The 21278-nt window shown below is 38.0% G+C and overlaps 2 protein-coding genes across 5 annotated transcripts; one reads left to right on the forward strand and one right to left on the reverse strand.

The window, feature by feature from the left end:
- Positions 1 to 163: 163 nt before the first annotated feature.
- LOC113230171 (KH domain-containing, RNA-binding, signal transduction-associated protein 2-like) lies at positions 164 to 20785 on the reverse strand. 3 transcript variants are annotated; one of them, XR_003310463.1, is made up of 7 exons: positions 20539 to 20785; positions 17444 to 17565; positions 17041 to 17150; positions 13188 to 13393; positions 12478 to 12647; positions 8579 to 8847; positions 164 to 471 (listed from the first exon to the last, which is right to left on the reverse strand). XR_003310463.1 is itself a non-coding variant. In XM_026463988.1 (7 exons), the coding sequence occupies exons 1-6, from the start codon at positions 20750 to 20752 to the stop codon at positions 8635 to 8637; spliced, it is 1035 nt and encodes a 344-aa protein (XP_026319773.1). In that variant the 5' UTR covers positions 20753 to 20779; the 3' UTR covers positions 185 to 471; positions 8628 to 8634. The 3 variants fall into 3 exon arrangements, 2 of the variants coding, with proteins under 2 accessions (XP_026319773.1, XP_026319764.1); XM_026463988.1 differs by having other exon boundaries at positions 185 to 471; positions 8628 to 8847; positions 20539 to 20779; XM_026463979.1 differs by having other exon boundaries at positions 380 to 471; positions 8639 to 8847.
- Positions 2665 to 8087, forward strand: LOC113230164. 2 transcript variants are annotated; one of them, XR_003310462.1, is made up of 2 exons: positions 2665 to 2767; positions 7953 to 8067. XR_003310462.1 is itself a non-coding variant. In XM_026463962.1 (2 exons), exons 1-2 carry the CDS (start codon positions 6622 to 6624, stop codon positions 7961 to 7963), a joined length of 1095 nt encoding a protein of 364 aa, XP_026319747.1. In that variant the 5' UTR covers positions 6128 to 6621; the 3' UTR covers positions 7964 to 8087. The 2 variants fall into 2 exon arrangements, 1 of the variants encoding a protein (XP_026319747.1); XM_026463962.1 differs by lacking the exon at positions 2665 to 2767 and adding an exon at positions 6128 to 7705 and having other exon boundaries at positions 7953 to 8087.
- Positions 20786 to 21278: the final 493 nt, after the last annotated feature.

Raw genomic sequence — 21278 nt, forward strand, 5'->3', positions numbered from 1 at the left:
AAAATCGACATAATTACACAAAGATTTCAATGGTTTTAAGAATAATTGTTTTTGTTCACAAAAACTACAACAATACTCTAAATCTTCTATTACGGAAATCTTCTATGAGAAAAGAAACAACGCGCTGTTGTTATATTGCATGCTTGGTTTAATTATTTTACATCGCAACTTCTTTTTTAAACAATTTATTTTTGTAAATTTTTTGCCAACAATGGATTCTTCGGTTATTTTTTTACACAGTAAAATTATCTGGAACAGTTTTTAAGTTTTGGTCCATAAAATTAAAGAAAAATGTTAGATTTAAATTAATCTAAATTAGTTATAATAAATTGTGTACTTGATGTAACTGGACACATTTTGTGGTTATTTTCTATTTTTGCTGGAGTTTTTATCTTCATTCTTTTGCGCCCGATTTTAGATCCAGAACAACTAGGAAACTCACCTTATTATTGGCGCTTCTTGGAACTGGTCCTGAAAAAAAAAGTAAAAACAACATTTTAGCAAATTATAACATCAAGTTGTGCCTAACTATTCACTTTGTACACAGTGCTATTTTGGTATTTCAGAAAAATATAGCACCCACGTTATTTCTTGACCACTTTGGTATTTTATGAAGAAAAAGTAAAAACATCTAGGAATATATAGCATACAAGTTATGCCTTGACCACTTTGGTATTTTTACAAGACACGTAATCGCTTTGTATTTTTTTTTTGTTTAATTGTACCAGAATTTAATGGCATTCAGACAAACGTTATACGTTCTTTATACACCTAGAGAGAGCCTGGTGATCTGTAACATAGGTCCTCCCAACCTAGTACACACTCCAGCTCTCACTAAGGAACTTGTTATATTATTACATGAATAGTAACTACTTATAGACCTTTCTGAGAGACAACGCATTTTGTATGTGTATTATTTAAAATGAGTAGTGGGCAGCATGAATATGATGAAAAAAATATTCTAGATACATTATAATATACAGTTTAATTGACCAAAATTTTATTCTATACTCTTCTGCTTTTTAAGATCTGTATAAATATGTGTACAAGAGAAACATACGTAATTTCTGACACTTCTAATAATGAAAAAAAAAAGCAATGTGTCCATTGATAATATACAGTTCGATTATATTGTGCCATGATATTCTGGTAGACCTATAAATATCATTTTGAGCATTACTAGCGGTGTAAGTTTATCACAAAGAAAAGCATTAAGGTCCGAATACAAAAGCTTGTAAGCACATTTGCATGCTCGTAGCACACATATACAAAGTGACCAGTACGTGTAAAGAGGTCGAAGATATCCCTGGTACGGGCCTGTGCATTTTAGCTTTTATGAAACATTGCAACTTGCATGCAAGTATGTCGTCACAGGTACATAAAATCGGCATTACGTTGATCGCCAATTTGCATGGCACAAGTCATTTGTACAAAAATTACTTGCCATAAAATGTTAACAACAATAACTTAAAAATAAGAGAATGGTTAAAAATAAACAAAAAGACGATGCCCAGGCGCGGGCGGGTACGGCAAAGCGGAAAATCGTAAAGACGACTATAAAAACTATGATTTATGGTATTCTGCATGGAAGGCGAAAATTTCGACATGTTAGTCTTCATGTGGCCGTTTTATTTATTTATTTCTAAAAGTATGTGTACTTGAAAGCAGAGGATTCTTCGGATATTAGGCGGTCCACCAGACAGTTCATCGCAGTGGGTGACTTAACATAATTTGATAATATGAGCGATCTTCGACATGCACTTCTTAATGTTCGCTGCAATCGTTATGTGACAGTAAAGCGTCAAACACAGAGCGGGTGCGTGTCGGGTCAAGCCCGGCGGGTGTAATTCCGTGTATTTATATGGACGACAACACAGCACGAGAGCCGCACGGGACTCGACCTGCATTTATTCCGCGCCCGCGCGTGGTGTTGTCGTCCACATAAATACAAGGAATTAGACCCGCCGTGTTCCCAACCCGACACGCGCCCGACTCGCACCCGCTCTCTATGTTTCACACTTAAGGGATGTACAGTCGGATCTTCCGTCTGGTGTTTCTGCCCGACGCTAGGTAAAGGAACTTTTTGGGAGACAAGCGTCATGCAAGATTTATAAGAGAAACATGCTCAAAAAAAAAAGAAAATTCTAGTGACAAATCTGGCGTACATTGCGCACAAGTAATTTGTTCAATTGTGACAAATATAAATAGGTTATTTTTGGGCCTAGAAGGCGTTTGCAATTAGTGTTTATTTTGTACGAGAATGTGCATTACGCTGGCCGGACTTGTCCCTAACATGAAGGTAAAAAGCATAGTATATAGTAAGACAAATAGGGTAATTATATACAAAGACAGTAACGATATTATATCCCATTCGCGATGTTGGTATTTCAATATATCGATGGCTTCCAGGAATAGCGGCGTATCTCAAAACAACTTAATTCATACATATAAGGGGTTTAATTTTTTTTCACGTGTGAATTTTAGCCAATAAAAAGTTTTGTTTTATCCATAATGAATTTTAGCACATTCTAAATGCAGCTGTGTTACAAAGACACATCACAGACAGCCAAACATTTAACCCTATCTACAATATTAGTCGAGAAAACAGATTCGGTCAGAGTGATTGGAAGATACACGTGCTCTTTTTTTTGCTAAAGATTTTGTTGACCCTTTTCTTACTCTCTGAACTGCGAATTTGTTTATTTCTGTAGATTTCCCATATCTGTGCGTGCCGTTTATTGTGTTGTGTGTGTTTTGCGTGGTGAAGGTAAATTATATGTAGTTTTATGTCTGATATGGAGGTTGAAGGAGGCGGTACTGACCCTCCGGATATATCCGGGGAGTCGGGGCCGCTGCCGCCATCCCCCGACCTTTTTACGTCGATTACTCCTACAATATCTGGTAGTAAACGGAAAAGCTGTATAGCAGAAACTGATAACAGTACCCCAAAAAAACTCGTTACTGAATTTGTAACCCCATCGGCATCTATACAAACCATTTATACGCACCCCAATGCCGAGGAAAAGAAAATTTATTCTACTAATGATAAAGGTCCATTTGTAGTTCAAGTCTCACGTTTGGAGTCTGCCCCAGATAGTGGTTTAACACTAAGACCTGTCAAGTTTGGCCAATTTCTATTCAAAAATAAAATTAAAAATATTATAAATGGCAGCCTGAAGGCTGTTGGTCGCAATAGGCTGTCAATGCAATTTGCTTCAGCACATGAAGCAAACAATTTTGTACAAAATCCAATCCTCGGTCAGGCGGACTACAAGGCTATCATCCCCACCCACATAATTACCCGCATGGGAGTAATCAGAGGTATACCAAATGACCTCACAATGGACGAACTAGTAGAGAGCCTAGTCTTACCTTCAGGAACTGGTGATATCATTAAAGCCCGCCGTCTAAATAGAAAGGTGTCACACAATGATACTACTGAGTGGATCCCCACTCAATCAGTCGTAGTCACTTTCTCTGGCCAGTCCTTGCCACAGCATGTTTACTTGTTTTACTCCTCTCTCCCTGTGGAAAGCTATCTCCTCCCCACCATCCAATGCTTGAAATGCTGCCGCTTTGGCCACGTCAAAGCTCAATGTCGGTCCAAACCTCGGTGCTATAAATGTGCCCAACCCCACTCTGGGGAAACATGTAGTGTAACCACCCCAACATGTTTGTACTGTTCAGCTTTGCACCAATCTAACGACAAAAACTGCCCCGAACTATCAAGGCAAAAGTCAATAAAGCTTGTGATGTCTCAAGAAAAAGTCTCTTACTTAGAAGCCTCTGTTCGCTTCCCGGCCGTCAGACGGTCTTTCGCCGACGTTGCATCTACATCCACACATATACCATCTGACACATTGTCCTTTCCACAACCCTCCCGTCCAGCCACCACTTCATATAGAAAAACCGTAACAATAAACCAGAAACCAAAGCCACCCCACCAAACCTCAGGCTATGACAACCAAACCCACATGGAATTAATCGCAACTCCCTCTTCCTCTTTACCTAACGGCTCCGCCTTATTAAATAGGTCTAATACACCAGATAATGACAACTTCCTCGATTTACTACTTTCTACACTTTTAAATATCTTATCCCGTTTTGATGACACTGATTTACCGTCCCACGTGCTTAATAAACTTTCCCCTATCGTCAATAAATTTTACAATGGATCTGTACCTTCTGCAGTGGAACTGTCGGAGTGTTAGACCTAAAAAACCTGATCTCATATACCTTATAAATAAATATAAACCCGTTATCATCGTCCTCTTGGAGACGTGGCTGGTTCCGGGATCCTTTTTCCGTATCCCGGGCTATACATGTGTCCGAGAGGATCGTGCAGATGGGTACGCAGGTACTCTAATCTTAATAAAACACTCAATTATTTTCCATAAAATTTCCCTCCCTGACCACAATACTAATGAAATTAATGCTGTTGCAGTCAGGGCTTTTAATATCTCATTCATGTCTGTCTATATTCCCCACCCACATCACTCCCTCATTCCTGAGCTTAATCTATTGTTTTCTAGTATTACCTCCCCTCTCATGATCTTTGGGGACTTTAATAGTCACCACACTGCTTGGGGTTCCTATAAAAATGACACATTCTCCTATCTTTTATTAGACATCTTTGATGAGTTTAATATATGTTTCCTCAACGATGGATCTCCGACACGTAGATCTTTCCCTCTCCAGGATACAAGACGAGCTGTGGACATTACTTTGTGCTCTCCAAGCCTAGTGCCCAGTTCTTCTTGGCGGACTCTTCCATATACTTTCGGAAGTGATCATTTCCCCATACTCGTTTCTGTAACAAGCAGCTGCACTCCATCGAAGCAACACTCTTCTCTATTAAAATTTAACACCTCTAAGGCTGACTGGGACAAGTATGGTCAATGTCTGGATTTAGAGCTACAGTCCCTGCCCAGTGTTGGGGATTTATCCCTTCAAGAAACCTATTCCAGATTTGTAGCATCAATAAATTCTTCCGCAATGGCCTCTATCCCCCTTAAAAACTCACCTCGGAGCCTAATCTCCTCCCCTCCATGGTGGGATCACGAGTGTACTACTATTGTTACTAAACGAAAAGAAGCTGAAACCCAGTATAACAGCTCTATGACCACAAATAACTTTTTACACTACCAGAATGCAGCGGCCCAAGCCAAACGGCTTCTTTCAGAGAAGAAAAAATCTGGTTGGTTGCGGTTTTGCGAAACCATTTCACCCCGCTCTCCTCCTTCTATCATTTGGAAAAACATCAAAAGATTTCGCTGTTCTCAACGCAATAACGATCCCTCCAGCTTCGATCCTTCATGTTGGCTCGATGGTTTTGTGAACAAGCTATGCCCTCCATGGGTCCCCAGTCAAGAGGAGGCTTCTGCATTTGCTGCCGCCTTGGCTTCTCCAGATCGTATGAATGACCCATTCTCGTTCTCAGAACTGCTCCTAGTTTTGGACCAACTTAAGGACTCCTCCCCAGGAGTAGATGGAATACCATATTCCTTCTTGAAAAATGCGAGGACTTCTGCTAAGATGACATTTTTAGAAATTATTAACTCCATATTCCTCTCAGGGTGTCCTCCGGAGGAATGGAAGACGCATGTGGTTATCCCTATTTTGAAACCAGGCAAAAATGCTACAGACTCTTCCAACTATCGTCCCATTGCGTTATCCTCTACCCTAGCGAAAATCATGGAACATCTTATTAAAAATCGGTTGGAGTGGCTCTTGGAAAATAGAGATATTTTAGCTAAAAGCCAGTTTGGTTTTAGGAAGGGTAGCGGCACTATGGATAGCATAAGCCTCCTGGTCTCTGATATTCGCCTGGCCTTCTCAAAGAATGAGTCTCTGATTGGTGTTTTCTTGGATATTTCCGCTGCTTATGATAGTGTGATTCTTCCCCTGCTCAGGCAAAAAATGCATCAGCTGAGCATCCCGGTAAGATTGACCAATTTCATTTTTAATCTCTTCTCGTGTAGGACATGCTTGTTTCGTTTCCAAGGAAACTTTGTCGCATCAAGGAGCGTCTGGAGGGGTCTTCCGCAAGGATCTGTTCTCAGTCCTTTGCTGTACAATATTTATACGTATGATCTGGAAAGATCAGTGAGCGGTTTTTGTAGTATCCTCCAATATGCTGATGATCTGACTATTTATGCCCACGGCTCGTCACTGGATGACATCGGTCTCCGTCTGAATACTGCTTTACAGTACTTAGGCGATTGGCTAACTGACCATGGTCTTTCTTTGTCTGCCCCTAAAAGTGGTGTAGTGGTTTTTTCCCGGAAAAAGTTTACCCCACAAGTTCCAGTCAATATCCTAGACCAGCGTATAACAATCTTTGACAATTTCAAATTTCTGGGGCTCATACTAGATTCCAAATTGACGGGCGTCCCTCATTTAAACTTTATTGCCAAAAAGTGTGAGACTAACATTAATATTCTCCGCTCCCTGTCAGGCACTTGGTGGGGTTCCCACCCATTCTGTCAAAAAATATTGTACAATGCCATAATCCGTAGTCACTTTGACTACGGCTCGTTTTTATTGGAACCGTGTCATAAAACTGCCCTCAATTTGTGGGACAAAATCCAATCAAAGTGTCTCCGTCTCATCATTGGAGCCATGAAGTCTACACCAATAAATGCTCTCCAGGTTGAGTGTGTGGAACCCCCTCTCTTTTTAAGAAGGCAGTTTCTCGCTGATAGATTTTTGTACAAGGTGGCGCAACTATCTCCTCACCCTCTTCTGGCCAAGCTTCACGAACTGTCTGATCTAACTAGATCTTCTAAATATTGGCAAATCAAAGATATACCCTGCATTCTTAAAAGTTACCACAAATTTATCAAAATCAATTCTCCCGTTTTCCAATGCGCTAAAAATCCCCTTTTTTCTTGTCTTTATGATGTAATAATATTTAAACCTGAGATAATCTTGGACTTTGGTATTTACAAAGATTCCCCTGCTGCAGACAGACAGTTTAATAAGGCCTTGGCTAAGGACTGGCAGGGCTGGTTGACTATGTATACGGATGCTTCCAAGCTGGCTGCTGATGGTTGTGTCGGTGCGGCTGTATGGATCCCAAAATATGAAATTATTCTGAACTGTAAATGCCCATCTCAGGCATCAATATTCACAGGAGAATCTACTGCCCTACTTGAAGCTCTCAGTTATGTTGAATCTCACAAACTGAACAAAAGTATAATTTTTTCAGACTCAAAAAGCTGTTTACAGGCTATTCTGGCAAACCAATTTGTTAGTAAAAGTAAATTCCATAATATCCTGAAGATCAAGGAGGTCTTGTATCAATGCCATAGTAATAACATTCAGGTTGTATTGGCGTGGATTCCAGGTCATAGCGGGATCCAAGGCAATGAAACCGTAGACATACTGGCGAAAAACGCTATCCAAACAGGTTGCCTTAATCATTATAGGACATATACCTATGATCTCCTGCCTTTAGCTACCAATGATATGTTTTCCTCATGGAGCAATGAGTGGAATAAAATCAAGCTTATCAAGGGCAAGTACTATGCTGATATCCAAATAAGTATCCCCAAAAAACCTTGGTTTTTTAACCTTAAAAGATTCAGTAAATCTGTAACTTCTACGATATGCCGACTTCGCCTTGGTCATGCCTGCACCCCGGTCCATCTGGCAAAACTTAGAATACGGGATAACTCAATTTGTGAATGTGGCCTAGATGAAGGTACCCCAGACCATATATTTTTCAGCTGCCCTTCCAGAACTTGTTCCATCTACGATAGTCTTCCACCGTCCATTCCGCGTCCCGTAAATTTCCAGTTTCTGCTATATGTCTTTTCAAATCCTCTACTGAAATTAATTACTGATTTTATTAGTATTAACAAACTTAAATTATAACACTATTTATTTTTATTTTATTTATATCATTAATGGTGATGGTACCTATATTGTGTCGTGTTGTATTGTTTCAGAATTGGAATAGACTAAAGAGCAGCGTTAAATGTTTAAACATTGGAAAATAAATAAAAGTGTAACTCCCATGACTGACTAGACATTGGCAAAATTCTAAAAGAGAAGCCATCCTTCTTTTTAAAAATAGAATAGAATATTAGTCGATAGAATTAAAAGAATTGGAGAGGATGTGGTTATATTTTTCTGTATCTAATTAAGCAATAAACATCACTGCAACAAACTCCACTTATCAACTGTGAACTGGCAACCGGTACCATCTCAATTTTGACAACTTTACAGGATGGAAAAAAAATATATATATAGCATCTGGTTTAATACATAAAAATACGTAGTGTGCATACATACAGGTGTAATAAAAATACTTAAAAACTACGCATTTTTATTTAATAATCCAGATGCTATATAAATGACGCAAACAATTTTTTTCTTCATCTTGTCAAAATTGAGATAGTACCGACTGCCAGTTCACAGTCGTTATGCCATTCTTCCACGAGGGGGTGCGAAATATGAATTATGTTGGTATGAGCCACTATTCTTGAAAAGGAGCGATATTTCAATTTAGCGCGAGATTAGTGGCAACCCTACTTGTCCTAGTACAGAACGATGAGAGTGAGAGAGCCAGCACCTGGCGTCCACCAGCCCCGCGCGCCTGGGCCGCTAAGGAGTATACCAACTATGACACTACTTGGGCGGGCGCGCGTAGGGCGAGGCGCGCGCGTAGTGCGGCTGCGGGCGCGACTGCGGCATGGGGCGGCGCGTGCCCACTTCGCGCGCCGACGCCTTGAACTCGCGCGACGGCGCCGGCTCCTTGTAGTAGTCCTCCTCGTAGTAGCGGTCGTGGCTGCGTTCGAAGTAGAAGTCCGGCTCGGGGGCGCGGGGCGGGGGGCCGCGCACCTGGGGGCGCAAAGGTATTCATTTAAAAAAGAACTTTATTGCAGGCATAGGAAATGAAACTGTTTTTCCGGATTTAAATCGCGTATATTTGTTTTTTCAAACAAACCGACGTTTCCGGTCCTTTACAGGTCCCATGGTCACAGTTGACTGAGGTGGTACAGTCTTCAACCGGTTATGTCTAATATTGATGCAAACCACCCTATTTATTCACTATAGTTACAATAGTTATTAATTAAATACCTTATTTTTAATTTTACAAAGAAACATTCCAATTTACGCTATCTTAGGTTTTACAAATTATTTTATTGAATGAATTTTTATTCAGTTCAATTTATTATTAATTAATAATAGAAATTAGAATAAACTAAAACAAATATACACGATTTAAATCCGGAAAAATAGTTTCATTTCCGATGTGTAACAATCGCGAAAACCTAAGAACTTTATTTCAGGCTTCAGAAGGCGGTCCATACAAGTGTTAGTAAAACAAAATTAAAGTGTTTATCTACACACATAACATAAACTCTCTATAATGTGTTCAAAAACCGCAAATTACGACCAGCATAAAGGTAAACTGTTTTGTTAGAACAAATTTCTTATCTGTGAAAATGTTATTATTGCTTCGTTATTTTTTATATATTATCGTTGCGTTATGTTATTATCACATTCAAATTTCGAACATCTCTGAAAAACAAAACAACTTGATTTGACCTCAATTCTAATATCAGTCGAGATGAAGTTTTACTCGAAATGAAATGTCAATAGCAATAATTTTTGACAATTTCACACGTTACTTGATATCGATCGATATGATAGTTGGGGTCGATTCTAGTTTGTCATCAACTCCGGTTGTGTGACATGCGTGAGAAGTTTTTATTTGCCGCCATTTCGCCAGTCGTAAAGTGCGGTTCCTGAACACATCACAGAGAGCTTATAATATGTGTGTAGATAAAGCAGTGTATGTAACTGTACATAATTAGGCATTAAAACACTCGCCTGTCGGCTCGTTTCATATACCCACACTCGTGTTTTAATGCCTTTGATTATGTAAGTCACATAAACTACTATAGTATACAATAAAAATCCAGACGATTCGGAGGGTGACGGGCGGATGATTTTTTTAAATGTAATATCAAGTGACGGGACGAATAAGCGTGCGCTGATCGCAAGCTACACATGCCTGTCCATAACAGTTGCAGTGCCACTCAGAGCTTTAAATCGCAAAGATCTGAGGGGCACTGCGGGTGTGTCTTACACCCTGAGACATAAGTTGACAAGTCCCATCTGCCTGTAATTTCATCAGCACCTTTACCCTTCAAAACAGGAACATAGTAATGCTGACATTACTGCTTGGCGGCAGAAACAGCTAAGGTAGTAGTACTTCCCTGGACGAACTCCTTAACAAGGAGCTCTACTGCTATTAAATACTAAAATATTGGTGCCATGAAAGGAGAGCGTTTGTTAATTAATTTATTTTTCATCACACTTGCACGTGAACAGTATGATTGCATGCAGGATAACTGGACTATAATGCCCCAGTTAAGGAATGATCAGCAATAGCGCTAAGACCCATAAAAAATAAGAAACCCTTGATGTACCACAGCACCATACGAAGATAACATCTGACGCTAACCAGACTCGATAATGGCAACGTTATCTTGGACGCAACAAATAACCATAAGAGAATTGTTTTTGCATCATTATACTTCCTCAATCGACGTTCTATGATATTGAAAAAAAGAAAAAAAAAGATCCCGACTCCCCGAAAATTACAAAGACACATAACTCCTCAAATGAAACCATCGGGCCTTTTTTCTTCTTACAAACTTTTCTTTCTTACAAATACTTGGTTTAAACATCAGGTAACTGATGTGACTGTACGACATAATTTTTATGCATTTATTTAACAAAAAAGGCAAGCGGTAAAAAGCTCGTTAAAATATTATTAATGGTTGTGATATTCACTGTGACAGCCTTAAATTTCTTATAATATAAACGATGTATCATTAATGAATAAGTACATAAAAGAGTATATAAATTCTATGGTATAATGAGAAAACGATGCGCCTCCATGCTAGCCACTTTCGCGGTTTTACCAATGGATTCTGGAGTAAGTTTATAAGACTGGTGGAACTCTCAATGTTAGGCTGGTTTCAGAGCAGTGCGAAATTATTTGCGGACCGTCCGCACGGAGCACTGGGAAGGAGTAACACGTGTGGCGTTAGAACATCGTTTTACAGTGACGGGGATTGCTCCGTACCATCGAGTACATGACCAGAAATAGAGACGAAATAAGGGCCACCCATCCCGGACAACTCATCCTTAGGGCCTTTATCACTTTTAAATAACAACTTTCGTTTGCGCTGAGATCACAAATTAGAAAGCTGCCATAGTACAGCGACAACAACTGACCTATGTGTACGTCTCCGTATATTACAAAAACATTGTATTTATTGTCATAAAGATAATATCTCCAACAATGGGGGCTGTTCCATTCGGTGGTGTGGGAAAAACAGCAAAACATCTAATTAGAAAACAAAGGGAATCACATTTCATTGGTTTTTTTAATTGCCTCAAATGTTCATGTTTTTATTTTTAATTTAATAATGTTTAGATTTAGTGCCTACTAACATAATTTTTAAGAATAAAATTGTTAATAACACATGTGGACTAAATAGTTGTCTGAAATAAATATATTATTATTATAATTATTGGTAATTAAATATGTAATTTTTCAATTTTCGGCCATTATAGCAAAGTTCAAGTTAAACTGGTCGATTTGATGTGAAACGAATGACGACTCCCGTCCCTTGTTTCGAATTCGGGCTGGCAGTTGCCACCGTAATGATTTGGCAGTTAATAGTTTTCAAACAAATTAAATGACATTTCGTCTCCATTTCTAGTTATATACTCGATGCTCCGTACTGAACACGCTCCGCGTGAACTCCGCACAAGTCACCTGTGGGTTCATTGTAGGCGCGACTGTCGTCTGTGAATATCCGCACTAAATTAAACATACGACTCAGAGCACTGCGGATGCTACTCATTCGGGTGGCCCGCAGGCGGACAGTCCGTACGCAAAGCTGTGAAACCAGCCTTACAGCATTGGGTGAAGCTACACACGAGAATATAATTTTTATTTTACTATTGTCAAACTTACTAACACGATTTTGTTAATAACATTATGGACAAGATTCTGTAATAAATACTTTTAATATTATATAGCACCGGTGTGGCGAAGTCGTTGGGTTCGTCCAGCCGGATCGAAGTTTTTTTTCGTGTCTGTTCAATATTTGTAGCAATAATAACAAACTAGTAGAGTATTAAATTTGTATTGAATAGATATCCAATTACTTTTGTGAAATTACTCCACTAATTTGTTATAATTATTAATAACCCGGCCGGATAAGAACCGACGTCTTCTAGCAAACCGTGGCAGACGCTATGCCAACTAAGCCACGGAACGAACCAGTGGACCTCAGGAATATACATATAATGCTTGCCTGTCGGATCTTTGTACTTGGTTTTCAACGATTTTGCAACACAGCATTGCTGCACTATGGTAGTCCGAACAAGGCCGGTATCACCTGTCTATGATGAGAAAATAGTAGACACTGGCAGAGAACTGACCGGAGGCTCTGAAGCGTATGGATCATCGTAGCTGTACGAGGACTCCATAGCAGAGCGTGCACGATCGAGGATGCTGATGACTTTGTTCTTGGCGGGCATGGGCCGCGACATCGGTGGGGGAGCCGGCGGCATGCGAGGCGGGATGCGACCGGGGGGACCGGGCCGCACTCCTAGGCAACAGAAAAGGATTCTTATTACTGCAATCAAGTGGGGTGCACGAAAGGAGCTTCCCTTTTGGCAAATCCTTTATGTAATGAAAACCGTTAGTATGACTTAATTAAACAAATCGATATTCATTGAATTAATTAATTGATTTGTTGAAATTGGCCATCACTATACCGTCTGTGGTCGGGTCAGTGACTTGTTTGTTTACTTTTTGTTTAAAATGGATTGAACCAAAGGATTCTAGTATGTAGACACTGGGAATATTATATCCGTGGCTCTAATGAAAAGGGGTACAAGTAAAAAAATCAACTTTAAAAGGAAACGCGAAAAGCACTTAACGCTTAATATCATCTTAAGCTTGTTAAACTGTTTTTCGCATCTCGTGGAAAAGGTGGGTTCTTTGACTTATACCCCTTTTCATTAGAGCCACAGATATAAACTATAAAACAGTGGGGTGCGTGTCATATTGAACATATCATAAGTGGTAAAATTTTATTTCAATATTTAGAAATAACTTTCAGATTTTTATTTTATGGTTTACTTACCTCTGTCCATAATATCTCTCATCTGGGTCTGCCTGATCATGTCGTTAGCATCTGGCACGAGATACTTTTTAACCTCTGCCAAGGCGTACGCAATCCGCGCATGCGCCTCAGCCGGTGGCGCCAGCGCACTTATCTCCACGTGCAACTCGTCTGACAAGTGCGAATACTTCGGATCTAGGGAGTTTCGGAGTTCTTCTTCTTTTTGTCTAGATTGAAAGCAAAAATACACTATAACAAAGTCCACATACTTAGAACTTACCACATTATAACTTGCTTGTACTATCAATAATTTAATTTTATTCTTATACACAAGTTCACTTTTAATCATGTAATAAATAAATAATAAAATTGAGGTGTACAATTGTGTATTGTAATGAAATTTTATTTGTAAGTGTGTATTCAATTTATTGTACTACGTGGTTAAGCAAATATGATCTGCGAAAGGATCTAGGACTTTAATTATCAAAGTCATTTATTCCATAGGTAAAATTTTTACACTTGAAAACGTCATTTTTTAAGCTACTACTCGTTCACTATGCTAGCCTCCCTAAGAAAAACGAGCAAGAAACCTCTATTGCTCTTTTCAAATAAACTGAAATGCTACAGAATACACTTTAAATCATAATTGTGTGGAATCTAGACTCTAGTTGTCTTTCCATACTTCTTTATCTAAAACATACTCTTCAATATTGTAATATGACTTTTCAACGAAAATACTGTTAATGTAAGTCTTAAACTTAGGGAATGATCTTAATATATTATTTGGAATCTTATTGTAAAAACGTATACAGTTCCCCTTAAAAGACTCGTTTACCTTAGTTAAACGAAATCGTGGTACCATGAGTTTGGACGTAGTTCTAAGGTTAATATTATGGATATCTTCTGTCTTATGGAAATTATGTATATTTTACGGGCTTATAAAATATTTGAGTAAATGTACTGTGATGCCATAGTCATGATACAGTCTCCTTAAACTTTTCTCTGAGAGAAACCCGAGAACCTAAACGGTGCACAGAACGAATCGCTTTGCTGCGATTATCTGTGGTCTCTTTTAAGCACTTTGCATGTTGTGACTCAAATCCAAAATACCTTTTTATTCAATAAGTCAATAAACAAGTAAATTACATTTAAAATTGTCAACTCAATAGTAATGCCGATTCCTCTGAGAAGAATGTGCAAGAAATTTTAGGGGTTCCTCTTTCTTTGTAAATAGACATAGACAAAATTTTTCAGATGAGCATGTTTAGCATGTTTAAGTTTTAACTTTAATGTTTTAAAATAGCATTTACGTCATATTTTCAAATTCAGTTTTGGTATAATTAAGTTTAAGTTTCATCGCTTGGAGATAGAAATAGGACACTAGGAGCTCTACGTCTACAAATACATTACATTCTAAATAACAGCTACAAAGTAATAACTACCTCCGAGGCCGAACGGTCACCATGCTGTACTGCCACGCAGAGGTCGCTTTTCGGGTTCGATTCCCAGACGGGAGAAATAATTGTATGGCCTACATTTATTTCTCTCGTGAGTTTAGGTGTAATTTGTGGTTGTCTATGTGTTTGTCCATGGCACCTGTGATACAGGGATTCCCAGTGCGGGACTATGAGTGTATGTGCGTTATTGTTATTATAATTATGTTAATAGCAGCTGTGTAATAGGTAGTGATGTCTTTAGATTTGTCAGGTGCATAGTGAATGGAGGTTCACGGTCTCTGCCTACTCCAGTGTGATTTGTGTTGTGGTATACATGTATGCAATATGTAAAAATTGAACCAGTGCTTACATGAATAAAAACAAACACGCTTCGACTTCAGTTTCGCGTGTGGATACAGTGAGTGTGGTTTATCGGATAGAAGTGAGTGACAATTGTAACGCTACAAATAAATCGAGATGATTTGAGCTTCTGATCTTGAAAACCGGCAATAATTTATATTAACGTATCATTGCTCGATTTTAGTCACACGTTATACTTGCTCATTTAATAATAAGCTAAATGTTTTATTTGAAAATTATAGAAAAACTGTTTGAACCTCAATAAAAAAAGTCAGCGGCTTCCCTTAATACACAAGGCTTATTTATTTGTGGTAATACAATAAGAGATTTATATTATAATGTATTGTAACAATAAAACAATTGTATACTTAAGAAACTAAGATGTTTATTTTAGTTTAATGTGCTCTGTATTGTTTTCTACAAAGTTAATGAACTAAATAGGTGCAATCGAGATTATTATGTAGAATAGAAATTCTTATAAAGATAAACAATATCATGGCGACGTGTTTTGAAGTTGAAAAACTCCGCATGTAAGTTTAGTAAACTCAAAAGATAGTGCAGTTAGGCATAATTATCAAACAAGGTCTGTAAACATACAGGTTATCTTGTTATCAGGTGGGTTGAGATGCTGTATAGATAGTCCTGATTACTCTCATTGGTGCATAAGTTAGTAGAGGGGTTGAGACTGTTACCACAAATAAGCCCAATCCAGGCAGTTAAATTTACAGAAAAGAGCTCTAACCGATGCAGGTGTTATAACAATACATTAAAAAATGCTTTATTTATCTATTTCTGCTGCCAAGCAGTAATGTCAGCATTACTGTGTTTCGGTTTTGAAGGGCGAGGGCGCTGATGAAATTTCATTTCCTGTAATTACAGGCACATAGGACTTGTCAACTTATGTTTCAGGGTGACACGCCTGTCCATAACAGTTGCAGTGCCACTGCGCACGACACCCTGAGGCATAAGGTGACAAGTCCCATGTGCCTGTAATTTTCACCAGCTCCCTTACCTTTCCGGACCGAAACCGGAACCGGAACACGGTAATGCTGACATTACTGCTTGACGACAGAAATAGGTAAGGTGGTAGTACTTCCCCGGAAAAACTCTTTCACAGTGTGTTTTGTCTCTACATTGACTACACAAGCTTACTTGTAAAATACAACAAACTTGCAGGACCATATTACTAACATCATAAACAACTTTTGTTCCATGACTTAATAAATCATCAGATTTTACTTTCGTATAAAATAAAAATATTTAAATAGATCGCTCGAAACGGTGATAACTCTGTACAGTAACACAACAAAGTGCAATAGCACGAGGAGGAGACGCTTCCACGTTCGAACTTTTTTCCTTTCTTTGAATTAAATGGACTAGCTCTTGATCACTATCTAGCTCTGGAGCAAAGCATCGACGATGGAAGATGCCTGTTCAGTCGCACCTTATAAATATATACCCGGGTCGTATGAGTTCGGAAACACAGTCGCAGGCAAGAATTCCATTCCTGGGCTGTGCACATAATAAAAGATGATGAAAAGCGCTTAGTACCCCTGAAGGGAATATTGACCAAGTAAGCATGATATCTCGCCGTATGTCTGAATATCCGATGGTAAAAGGGGGCGGGTGAGATGAGCTGATGGAGCTCATGGGCACACTCACCGAAATTTTTTTTTGTTTGCCACCCTTAGAGGTGGAATATTTTCTTAAAATTTAAATGGGACTACCCTCTTTCCAACAAAAAAACAATCATTCAAATCGGTTCACAAATGCCGTATTTTCGGCGGCCGTAATATCGCAGAGTTATCGCATGACATACATACAATAAAAAAAATAATTGTCGTATTTCATAGAATAAAAGTTGTTACTAATATTAGTAATATAGGCCTGCGATGTCGTTACTATTTTGCAAATAACACTGTATAATTACTTTTGGTCTTTATTAGGAGATTCTCCCCAGTAACAGGTTCTGATTTTGCACCATCTAAGAAGGCAAGAATTTTCTCCTAATCGAGCTATCTCTGATTAATATTCATCATCTGGCACTTTAACTATAAAAGAATAAAAGGAGAGCATACCTGTCCCTCATAGATCCACGTCCAAGAACTGCCATTTTGCACATGGTCTCCTCTTGCAGTTGCTTCATTGTGTTTCCTTTCGGTCCCAGCAGTTTACCCACGAAGTTGAACTAGTACAAAAAAATTGAGAAAGGTTATCTTTACTAGATACAAACACCAAATTATTTTTTTTTTATCGTTTATTCCATCGGCATTAACAATGCAGCAGGAAATCAACCAATCACATGCGTGCAATATGACGTGAAATTATGTAGGAAATTAAAACTAACCAAAATGCGGCAATAACCTCCAGTGGTTTTTTATTTCATTATGGGCCAGCAAATTTTGACAATGAAACTCACACCTTAGTGATATGATTTTAAATCTATAAAGAAAATGTGTTGATTAACACATAAATTTATACCTTTGGATGTTCCTTGACAGGCACAAGGACTTTGACTGTAACTTTGACGGGCTTCTCACGGTATACATCCAGATATTTGGCGTCTCTGACGATTTTGCCTGTAGCTTGCACACGGGCCACCTCTGTTAAAGAAATAAAACTTGTAAAGAACTTTGTTCTTTATTTATTTATAAATAAATGTAGTGGTCAAAGTATAGTATAATAGTAGTAGAAATTAATTTTAATAATGGTAAATTGTTTGCAAAAGGTGGGTTAGATTGATGTGGATCCGTCCTACGTAATGTATTGTATGTCGAAATTGCCAAGTTTACCAGGGAGCCTTTTAAAGTTCTGAATTCACTGAAATAAGCATAGCACGTGACTTTAGCATTTCTGTTTTAGTCGGCAAAGTTGTTACTCACATAGAGTATTATAAAATCCTAGATATCGGTTAGATGATCACTCAATGTAACGAGCAGCTATTGCTGAATAAAACGGAGAACTTTAAAACGCTCCCCTGTAAACTTGTCAATTTCGACATTTACGTAGGTGTCGATGTGTAATAGTCGGTGAGCAAGGGAATTACCACAATTACTAACTCGAAATTGGCTTGAGCCAGTCAAAAAAAAAGCCTTGTGTCCATGCAATGAGAGCGACAAAGACAACTCGCGTTCGCTAGGACCGCCGAGGAAAAGTGGAAAAACTTTTTCGCCCTTATTACAACCTTTTCTTTTGCAACTAGCTTAATGCAATTGTGTTGATAAGTATGATTATTCACCAATGTTTATAGTATACTGCAGGGCTAAAAATTTACTATGCTTCTAGACATTATGATTCTGCCAAGATTCGCCATATTGGCAGAATCATAATGCCTTTTTAGGCCGTCTGGTCCCAGAATTGTGGCTTTTAAGGAAATTTCATTTTAAACAACACTGGTAATAAATTTCTCTACAACTTTACAATTTATTAAAAGGACTTTTGCCTAATTATGTCCAAGAGGAAAATGTTGTACAGCAATGGTGAGCATTTCTTTTTGTGCAACTAAATAAAAAATATAGAAATACAATATTAAAAAAACAGGTAATGTAAGTAATGCAATTTAAATTTCATCAGTTTCTAATTATGGTGTAATGCCCCACAGCTGGCAAGATGTTTACAATGTTATTCATACTTCTGTAGACACGGGTCAATAACCGCAGTAACCACTTAACGTTTTGGTAGACCACCTGTGTCTAAGTTTTAATACAATAAAAAAAAACTAATTTATAATTTAACCTAACCCATGGACAATACTGGGTAATAAATAGGATTAGATAATAAAAATAATTATGTGCCCGATAATCATATCAATTACCATGCATTTTCTGTACTATGAGTATCAGAATTCGGTACAGGGAACTACCCAGACCAGAACATTAATTTCCTAAATTGGTCCTCCCAGAAATCATAGCCGAGAACTACTCATCCAGTGCCTATAATACAAACCATGGGGCCACTAAGGTAAATTCTCAAGCCACCACTAATATGTGAAGGTGGTTTGAGAATTTTATATATTTATATCCAAAGATGGTCCACATAAAAGCTTGGGCAAATAGATAAAATAAAAATTTATGTTACAGAGGGGTGAGATTTTTGTAGAATACAAATTTGATTGATTTTTTCGTAGCCAGGCTGGTCGTACACGCAAAATAGGCGCCTTGACGTCGAGTTGCGGACACTAGCCCGTTACACCAAGTACCAATTACCCCCGAACTCACGAGAGTAATAAGTGTAGGCCATACAAATATTTCTCCCGGCCCGGGAATCGTTCCTGGGCCCTCTGCGTGACAGTCCAGCATGGTAACTGTTTGGCCACAGAGGCAGTAAACGTATGTATAATGGGTAGGACTGTACAATACCTACACTCTTAATTTTTGTTCGGATTAATTTAATTAATTTTTGTTTTTGCAGGGGAGCCCCCCCAAACCCCTACTTTGAGCGGGGAGTTACGGTACCGAGCAAAAATGCAAAAATTGTAATTGATTCTCTCTATGGGGGTGAGGGGCCCTACCTCCTGAGACCCTCTGTGACCGGGGAGTTAGGGAACCACCTTCCTGAGTTATATGACAAAGCAAATTTAACCTTAAAACTGAGCAAAAATGCAAAATTGTAAATGATTTTAATATAATTAAAATTTTAATTTTGAATTTAATATAATTTCGGAAACGCAAACTATTTCACTTGCGCTATTCGCTGGCCTCTGCCGCGACACGCTCGGCTCGTGCTGCTTTTTCATATAACAACCAAACGCCGTGCTTCTTAACCTACAAAACTTGTTTCGTATCATTTATTTTAGAATATTTCAATAATTTTTATTATCAAAACTACGAGTTTCCGTAAGTTAATATTTTAGGATTAGATTACTAACTATGTAATCTATTCACCATATTAATTTCAACTCTCAACTCGAGTGTAGGTATTGTACAGTTGAGCCCAAACTTTTTTAAGTACTTTTCGATTAAGCGCCCACCTCTGTCGCGAGTTATCAATGTCGCTCTCGCGCAAGTCGCGCCATATCATGCTAACCCTACAGATGAGACAAATTCATAACAAAAGAAATAATAAGGAAAACAGAATGAGAAATAGAAAAAGGAGAAAATAAAGTAGAGAAAGAAATTGAAAAATAATAAAGTTCATTACCTTATTACATTATAAGGTCACTATCTTGCAACTTGGTAAATAAAGATAAATAAACAACCAATCTCTTAACAATGAAAGATTACATATAATATACACACAATCTTGATAAAACAATGTATGTCACAGTAGGCATACAAAGTTCTCATCTGACCTGACTTTCCTTATGTGTTCAATTTTCTGTACCGGATACTTTTTTACTCCAGGTCAATGACCAAAATAACATTACATCATTTTTGGCAATAATATAGGTTTGTGGTATTATATTTCGCTGCACTGAAGTTCCATAAGCTTACTTAAGCTGTTCAATGCGTGTATTAAGCAATGAAATATAAAGAAATTATTGAATCTGCTAAATCGATATTTCGTGATTATACTAAAAAACGCCATATGCCAAAATAAGTCGGCCATAGAATAGTAATAAGGTATTTACACTTTACCTGCATCAATAAGCTTAGTAGATATGGGGAATTTTGAATTGTTCAATTTGATTTTTTCGCCAAGAAGATCTCTCATATATTCGCCGGCTTTTTCATTCAATTTTGGTCCATCCTCGCCATCTTGTACCGCGTCTTCGGACTGTTGCAAGTCTTGAGTCGAATTTCGCTTAAAATCACCTCCACCATATCCATTATTATCATATTTTTCGGCCATTCTTCACTTATTCCGCGATTGTTACAATAAAAATCAAGTAAATCTAAATTTTATTGCACAATGAAACATGTAACACGCGATACTAACGCTCAACAAACGACACCGCCGCGCTGCGCATGAAATAATAAATTATTTTGTTTGTGGATAATTAAAAGATGGCGTACATCCGGACATCCCTGATTGGTTGAATTTTCAAAGCTACTTAGTTTATGGTTAAAAATGATACCAGCTTCAATACATTTCAAACAAAGATCCTACCAATATTAACCGATTGATAAAAATGGAGGTTGTCTAATTTATTTAATAAGCAATCAAAGTAAAGAGCATAAAAAATAAAACGGTGTATTAAGACGAAAAATGTATAATTTAGAAAGCGTTATGTTTAAAAATCATACTGTAGGTTCGTTTTTCTAGTTATTAATGCGCCATTGCATCAATATAACCATATCAAATATTAAAAGGTTGTTATTTAAATAAAAAAGAACGCTATTTTCCAAGTTTTATTTCATAAATACAATTTATACAT

The sequence above is a fragment of the Hyposmocoma kahamanoa genome, unplaced genomic scaffold, assembly GCF_003589595.1.
Source record: "Hyposmocoma kahamanoa isolate Upper Pololo Valley unplaced genomic scaffold, ASM358959v1 101, whole genome shotgun sequence".
NCBI lineage: Eukaryota > Metazoa > Arthropoda > Insecta > Lepidoptera > Cosmopterigidae > Hyposmocoma > Hyposmocoma kahamanoa.

Coding starts and splice junctions, on each gene's coding strand:
- LOC113230164 (XM_026463962.1), top strand. CDS start 6,622: ATGAAGTCTACACCAATAAATGCTCTCCAGGTTGAGTGTGTGGAACCC.
- LOC113230171 (XM_026463979.1), bottom strand. CDS start 20,752: ATGGCCGAAAAATATGATAATAATGGATATGGTGGAGGTGATTTTAAG. Junction 13,394..17,040: donor CGTGGATCTATGAGGGACAG/GTATGCTCTCCT, acceptor CTTTCAATCTAG/ACAAAAAGAAGAAGAACTCC. Junction 472..8,638: donor CCCTACGCGCGCCCGCCCAA/GTAGTGTCATAG, acceptor TTTTTTTTTCAG/GACCAGTTCCAAGAAGCGCC.